The following is an 8746-nucleotide window of genomic DNA, read 5'->3' as shown; positions in this document are numbered from 1 at the left end:
TGAGTTCCAGGACAGCCAGGGCTATACAGAGAAACCCTGTCTCAAAAAACAAACAAAAAAAGAGCACTGACTGCTCTTTCGAAGGTCCTGAGTTCAAATCCCAGCAACCACATGGTGGCTCCCAACCATCCACAATGGGATCTGATGCCCTATTCTGGGTGTGGCTGAAGACAGTGTACTCATATAAAATATATCTTTTAAAAAAATTCACTTTATGGTTACTTGACAATTCTATCACATTTCTTTACTTAGCACTCAAGAGTTAAGGAGACATAGCAATGTGGCTTTAACTAGTATCTTTAATTTCTTACCTGATTCTGTTGGAGGGGGGGCTGAGACTGTCCATCAGGGGCTTGGCCCTGGTTGTCATTCCCTCCAACTGGAGAGCCACGAGTCGTGGCTGTCATACTCGACACAGGGCAGATCTTTGCAATTTTGTCTGCTTATGTAGTTGTCTTAAGAAAAGAAATTATAGTCCACTTATAGAAGATAAAGTACCAGCATTTGTCAGTCGTAAAAGGTTCCAATTCAAGAATAAAACATCTTGCAGAGACCATTGCATAACCTATAAGTAAAAGAGAAAAAAGAATATTTTATTTTAGAAATAGCAAGCATAAACTAAAAACCTATTCAAGTTTAGTATCACCAGTGAATCAAGTCAAGAAAGCACGACTATATAAATGACGGGTAAAAAGTGAAAAGCTGAAGTTTTGTTACTATAATCAACTTAAATAATGTACTGTAGCCATTATACCACAAAACCCATACCAGTTTAGCTATATCAAGTAATTTCAATTTTCTTCTGGAACTAACTTCAAGGCAAGTGTATCAAGAAGTTAGCTGAGTTGGACGTGGTGGCCCATGCCTTAAATCCCAGCACTCAGGAGGCAGAGGCAGGCAGATTTCTGAGTTCGAGGCCAGCTTGGTCTACAAAGTGAGTTCCAGGACAGGGAGGGCTATACAGAGAAACCCTGTCTCGAAAAACCAAAGGAAAAAAAGTCATCTGCTACTTGGTTAACTCATAGAATGGGGCAAACTGACCTTCACTGGCTAGTGCCTTAAGTATAGTATATTGCAAAAGCATAATAGGACATAAGCATAAATGACTTGTATGTTTAAGACACACTACTCATCTAACAAAGACAGCAACAAGTTCTCCAACACACACAGGTACACACACAACAGAGTGACACACATAGCCCTAAAGAGAAAACAATCAAGCAAACCTATCAACACCTAGACCTTGAATTTCAGATTCCATAATTGTAAGAAATCTACACTCTTATTATTTACATCCCATCCTTATTCCCAAACAAAAGACCTCAAACCCCATCACAACTTTTGGAGGAAATTTTTCTTTGTAAAAACTAAACTGTGTAACCTACTACTCCAATACAACCGAATTCATCAAATAACTGTAGCTTTCTATTTTTGATAAGATTTTCATTACAAGCACTTCTGAAGACTGCAGGAAGACTGGGCTCTTTTGTTCCATTTAGGCCCTACTTATAGGGCAAAGTTCTACTTCAAGGGCAGCAAGCCAAGAATACTACAGTTCTAATAGCTCTTAATCCACCTTATCCATAGGTTCAAGATCCAAAGGCTAAAAGTCACAGGGTAGATGTTGCCTCCACACAGCTGTCTGCTAAAGTAGTAGGGGCTTCAACTATTAAGAGAACCCAGCTGCAGTCTGATTCTTCAGTTCTGAAGAGGTTTAAAGGTTCCAGCAGGGAGAAAGAAAGTAAAAACAACAACAAAAAAATCTAAGTTCTTTTATAGTAAACTGGCTTTATTTCAATTAAGATTCTGGTAGCTCCATAAAAGCCAATAAAAAAAAACACCCAGCAAGCAGTTTACCAAAAAAGAACCATAGAAATAGAGCTGCAAACAACCATCCTGGGTCAAAAACAAAGCCCCAAGAACCAGCACAAAGGACCATCCTTGGAAAATGAGAACTTAATTGGATCAAGGACCAGACTGGGTAATTTTATAACCCAAAGCATTATGTAAAACAATAGAGCAATCAGTAGGTAATTAGTAAAAGCTAATATTTGAGTGGAAGTGGGCAGGCAAAGACAAGACACATAAACTGCTTATTGGAAAACTCAACAGATACCGCAGAGATTCCAAAAATGACGGGAAAGATTAAAATTGTTCAGCTAGTTATTACATAAAATAAACCAAACAAAAAACAAAGCCTTAGATGTGGCAGGGCAAGTAAAAAAAATCATTAGCCAATGTACTACATTGTATGAAGGGTCCATTTTTACATTAGAAATTAAAATATATGAAAACAAACAGGAATGTGTGGTCCACCTACAGGGGGAAAAAAACCTTCAAAGAGTCCAGATGCCCAACTCAGCAAGGCTTCAAAACAGCTCTTTCATTTTTTTCTTTTCAATTTCCCAGTATCATCTTGCTCTCTCCAGGTGGCTAACACCTCCAGAGATTATTAGAAAACTTTAATGAGAGGATGTACAAGTGCCAGGAACATGCAATAAATATATTTTTCCAAAATGCTGATTAGATTATTGCTCACTCTTGCTAATTCTTATTTTTGAACCTTCAAAGGCTCCTTAAGAATATGATCCTAAAGCCGGGCGTGGTGGCGCACGCCTTTAATCCCAGCACTCGGGAGGCAGAGGCAGGTGGATTTCTGAGTTCGAGGCCAGCCTGGTCTACAGAGTGAGTTCCAGGACAGCCAAGGCTATACAGAGAAACCCTGTCTCGAACCCCCCCCCCCCAAAAAAAGAATATGATCCTAGACAGGCTGGGGGGGGGGGAATCTCCAAATTATATACATTATCAAGATTTTCTGATTTTGATATACATTGCCACAATTACTATGTATGATTTGTGAAATACAATTTCAACATCTTTATATAACCCAACTGTTAATATGTTACATTAGCCCAAAACTCTACTATAATTAATAGTTACATTGTTCTTTGTGAAAACTGATTTTCAAGTTAAAAAAAGATACCCTTTGCAATATAATTCATAGTGTCATAATATTCCTATCAGAGTTTGTTCTAGCTCTGAAAAATAAATTAATAGTAGGGAAAGTAAAGAAGCCAGTAACAAGATGACATCAAAATTATACAGTTCTACACAACTAATTATCTGTTGAATGAAAGAAAATACAAACAAACCATACTTTGAGGTACAAATGTATTTTTCCCATTTAATAGAGAAATGGCTTAGTGATAAGTATCCAATTGTGGTTCTAATTCACTTGATTACACACACACACACACACACACACACACACACACACACGTACGCTAGGTTTCTATCAATGCTAAGCTGGCTCAAGTTTGCTAATTCTGGTTCTACATTTAGAGAATCTTTTAATTACTCCCTATTATAAATATTGCTAGGGAATCTGGGCGTGGTAACACACCCCTTTAATTAGAGCTCTCAGGAGGCAGAAGTAGATTGCTGAGTTCAGGGCCAGCTGGGTCTATAAAACATGTTCCAGAACAGCCAGTGCTACATAGAAAAACATTAAACAAATGTTATTTAAATATATCCAGAACAAAATTAAAAATTAAACTTATTTATAGTGATATAAAACCAAACAAAATGTACATTATAACTAAGTCCAAACAAATATAACATATAACATCACAGATTTGGAAGTAGTTGTGACTGCTAGGTGACTGCCTTGCATGGGCATACCAAAACCATCATATGCCATAGGGAACAGCTTTCTTTCTTCTACTTCAATTACTACATCACTCTGTACACATGTTATGCTACGGTATCATTTGCTCCTAGCACCAACATACCATTCAAAATTGCCTGCTATTCTTATTATTCCAGAAGTCAACAGATGAAAAACTTATTTTTTAAAAGGTAAACTTTGGTTTCATGAAAACCACACAAAACAAATACATAGAAAGCCACAACTTTATAGGGATTCAGGGAGAGATGGCTCAAAGAAAATTTAGGATTTGGAAATAACCAAATGAAACAGCCAAAATGAAGGTACATCTATTCTTCCCCCCAGACATATTAGCATTGCAACACTCCTTGCTGCCATAGAAAAAATTTTTTTCCTACCATCAAAATGCTATTTCACCTGTCATTGGTTTATTAATTATAGTTCTGCCTCCTAAAACATAACACAAAGTTAAATTCACCACTTAATGGTTTTCTTAAAAACAAACAAACAAAACAAAAAACACCCCAGATTTATAGTTCAGGGTCTATTCACAACAGAAAGATATATTTTTACCTAAAATTTATTAAATCCTTGCAAAGGGTACAAGAGCACAATAAACATTATCAACCAACATTCATGAGAAATGTTGATTTAAACCATTAAGACATAAATCATGTATCAAGCAATAAACCCTTCTGTAACATGTATTACCTACCCTACTCTCTGCATAAGAACTCAAAGTTACTAGCTAACAGACTTTAATTCTTTTTCCAGACAGGGTTTCTCTGTGTAGCCTTAGCTGTCCTGGAACTCAAGAGATCCACCTACCTCTGCCTCCCGAGTGCTGGATTAAAGATGCCTTCACCACTGTTAGGCTGTCAAAACACTTTAAAAAGTGACTAATCGAACAGAATGACTGATTCAGAACAAAGACTTTGTTCAATAAACATCTTAATCAAGGCAAATAGATCATTAATAACTATCTTTATGTATATCTTTTTGCCTGCACCCAGACTGGTTAAGTAACAGATGTAGAAGAATAAAGGACATGACAAAGGAAATCAATTTCAAATTGTTTCCCATTAATGACATTATCTCATTGTATTATTCAAGTCATAATACAAATCACTTTATCTGAACTGTACAATTGAATGGGTCTTTCTATATTTAGAGTTGCACAATTACAATTACAGAATATTTTATGACCCACAAGAGAAAAACCATACCAAAGCTAAGAGAGTAGAGCTCAGTAGCAAATAGTATGCAAGAAGCCCTGGACAAGCACCAGAAAGAAAGAAACCATACTCTCCATTAAGCAGCCATTCCCCATTCCCTACATCCTCCCTTAATCTACTTTCTGCAACTGGTTTCTTTCATTTCCGCGAATGCTTTCAAAGTTCATGAAAGTTGAAGCATATAACAGAACTTTGCTTTTTATTGCTAATATTCCACAGTATAGTATATATTTTCAACCATATGACATTTGGGTTGGTTTTTGTTTTTCAAGACAGGATTTCTCTTGTGCAGCCCCAGCTGTCCGGAAATTCACTCTGTAGACCAGGCTGGCCTCAAACTCAAGAGATCCACTTGCCTCCCAAGTGCTGGGATTAAAGGTGTGTACCACCATGCCAGGCCTGTGCCAACATTTGTATTAGTTTAAAAAAAAAAAAAGAAAATCGCCGAAATCCGAGTGCTCACCAACAGAAAAACGGATAAATTAAACGAAACATTGATCAATAATAATCAATAAAAATTAAACAATCAATGTATCGTTTAATTTATCCATTAACGATGTGCACATAACTATAGGAGAAAGGTCAAAATATGTTTTGGAGTAATAAGGGAACCTTCTAGACTACTACTAAAAATGTTCTATATAATAACCTGACTGGTGACTATATAGGTACATTATCAGTTAAAAAGTAAAAGATGCCATTCTAAAGATTTAAACTTTGTCTATAGCAGTCTAGTAAGTTACTGATTCTCCAAGCATGGTCTGGGAGTTACCTGGCATCTATGAGATCCTCTATTTCCTAGAGACCACAAGTTTTTTCTTAAGTTAGATATCACTTGTCACAAAATATTATACCCAGCTGTTTTTCAGAGATGTAAAAATTATAAACCACCAGTGTTCTTGAGAATTCTTATTTTGGGAAAGTCTTTTTTCATAAAAACATTTACACTGATAAGGAATGAATTATTCTTAATTAATTCTTATTATTTATTTGCATGCACTCAGATACCTATGGAGGTCAGAGGGTGATTGATCTGCTAGAACAGGAGAGCTATACCTGGTGGTGAGACACCTAATACAATCTTTGAAAATTGTTAGGCTAAGAAATATAAGCCTTCTAGCACTTGAGAGGTTGAGGCAGTTGGATCTCCACGAGTTCAAAGCCAACCTAGACCACAGAGAAAGTTCCAAGACAGCCTGAGCTACACAGAGAAACAAACAAACAAACCAAAAGCAAACAGGGAAAAGAAAGAAAGAGAGAGGGCTGGTGAGATGGCTCAGTAGGTAAGTAAGAGCACCCGACTGCTCTTCCGAAGGTCCGGAGTTCAAATCCCAGCAACCACATGGTGGCTCACAACCATCCGTAACATGATCTGATGCCCTCTTCTGGAGTGTCTGAAGACAGCTACAGTGTACTTAAATATAATAAATAAATAAATATTTTAAAAAAAAAGAAAGAGAGAGAGAGAGAGAGAAAGAGAGAAAGAGAGAAAGAGAGAAAGAGAAAGAAAGAAAAAATAGTAAGTTTGTTTGGCTAGCTCCCTTTAAAAAATAATCAAAGTGGAATATCACTATTTTCTCTGAATTCATGCTGAACAAAAAACACTGCTAGTACATTTACCTATGCACATTCATCTTTTACTTCTACTCAGAAAAACTTATTTCCCCTTAAATATTTTTTTTTCCTAGCAGGCTACCAATCTCAAACTGCATTAATGTTCTTGAAGCTTAAGCTAGACTTCAGATGAAAGAAAACTTCAAGTTTTGGGATAGGGACATACCTCAGTAATAGGATACTTGCCTACAATGCATGAACTATGGGTTTAAATCCTTGGCACCACAAAACAGCAATGATTATTCAATCATGGGTCACGTTGTTCTGTCAAAAATTATACCTCTACACTACCAAATCTATGGTCCCTAAACTCACACTGCAAGCTACTGGCCAACTACAATTAGCCCATAAGATTCTAGATCTTGTAAAGCTCTCCAGACTCCATGTAGGTATAGAAACAAGGTAAGGAAATATTCAAGTTGTATTACCCCTCTGTTCTTCAAGCAATTTGTCAATCCAACCTCTGTTGTACCCTTTACATTTTCTTTTACTTGAAAAATTATTCCAAACTCCAATTTTCCCTCTATCCTTCCACTCAATAACCCCAATTCTCACTAAAAAACAAAAAGGGCTCTTTAAGAAAGCAAATATATGCCGGGCATGGTGGCGCACACCTTTAATCCCAGTACTCAGGAGGCAGAGGCAGGCAGATTTCTGAGTTCGAGGCCAGCATGGTCTACAGAATGAGTTCCAGAATAGCCAGGGCTACACAGAGAAACCCTGTCTCAAAAAACCAAAAAAGAAAGAAGAAGAAAGCAAATACATGGCGATTAGGAGATGGCTCACCAGTTAAGAGCACTGGCTGATCTTCCAGAGGTCCTGAGTTCAATTCCCAGCAACCACATGATGGCTCACAACTATCTTTAGGGAGATCTGGTGCCCTCTTCAGGAAGACGGATGTATATGCAGCAGAGCACTCATACATTAAATAAATAAAATTTAAAAAAAGAAAGCAAATAAACCCTACAAAAATAAGAAGCAATAAAATTACAGCTACCTTAAACAGATCATTCACCAATTTTTACAGATTCAATTATTTTTAAAGTAGCAAGATAACAGCTAAACAAAACATGGAGAACCTATAGTTAACTCTTTCTGTTGCCAGGTCCTGGACCTCTTTCTTACATGTAGAGGACAAAGATGATAAATATATTTAGATAATTCACCCTTTAATGTAAAGGTACACATTGCATGAGTAGTCCTATAACCCAGATTCTGTTCTGTGACCTTTCAACATGTCTCAGAAGTCAGCAGCTCCTAGTGGGAGGGAATTGGAGCTAGAAGTTAAAAGGTGTTTTGCCTTAGAATCCATACAGAGACAAAGACAGAACCCTGTGGAATCCCATTCTTTTATTTCATTGTCAAAATCTTTATTACTATTATAATACTATCTCAATTCTCAATGCTTAGAATCTTTGTGTTTGTGTATGCAGATTAGTACATACATAGGCCAAAGAAAAACCTTGGGTATAGTTCATTAGATATTACCCACCTTATTTTTTTTGAGACAGGGTCTCTCATCTGCCTGGAACTGTCCAAATAGGAAGGGCTGGTGTGGCCAGTGAGCCCTAAGGATCCATCTATCTCTATTTCCTCATTGCTGAAATTAACAGGTTCATGCTGTACCTGACTTTGAGTTCTGGGGATTTTAACTCAGGTCTTCATGCTGGGGATTGTTGAGGGTATGATAGGTGGAAAGGAAGACATTCCTATTAACCTGTTACAATACCTAATACACAGAGGGAGGGGTGGAGAGACAGGGATTATGAAGGGCTGGAGTACTTACTATCCCAACTACTGATGACCAATTAGGTCAGAGAATGAGAAAGAACCTTGCAAAAGCAGACTGTCAAAATGACTTTGTTTCTCATGGAACTGGGGGGAAAGCAGGAAGAAAGGGCATTAAAACCCCCAGCTTACATTTATATGACTAATTAACTTTAATGCATAGTAGGAAGGGGAGGCTCTCACAAAAAACAAATTCATGGGAAGATTCTTTAGTCTTCATTCAGCTATACACTACAATCACTTTTCCCAGTCAGACCTGGTGCTTCCTGATTGTAATTCTAGCACTCTTGATTGAGGCTGAAGCAAGAAGATCAAGGATCACAGGGAGCTGGAGGCCAGAAGAGAGTACAAGTAAGTTACTGGCTTTAAGGGGAAAAACCCGAGACAGGCATGGTGGTACAGGCCTGTATTCTCAATCAGCACTTGGGAAGCTGAGGCAGGA

General features: G+C 37.4%; 1 protein-coding gene across 11 annotated transcripts in view; it reads right to left on the bottom strand.

Annotated features, from left to right (window-relative positions):
* Usp9x (ubiquitin specific peptidase 9 X-linked) overlaps positions 1-8746 on the bottom strand; it is a 132066-nt gene that overhangs the window by 75854 nt on the left and 47466 nt on the right. For all 11 annotated transcript variants that reach the window (XM_029534226.1, XM_029534228.1, XM_021187450.1 and 8 more), the window contains one exon: positions 312-565. In XM_029534226.1, coding sequence (XP_029390086.1) covers positions 312-407 — 96 coding nt within the window. In that variant the 5' untranslated portion in view covers positions 408-565. The remainder of the gene's footprint in view (positions 1-311; positions 566-8746) is intronic.

The sequence above is a fragment of the Mus pahari genome, chromosome X (assembly GCF_900095145.1).
Source record: "Mus pahari chromosome X, PAHARI_EIJ_v1.1, whole genome shotgun sequence".
In the NCBI taxonomy this organism is placed as follows: Eukaryota; Metazoa; Chordata; class Mammalia; order Rodentia; family Muridae; genus Mus; species Mus pahari.
This window is presented reverse-complemented; position numbering and strand designations above follow the sequence as displayed.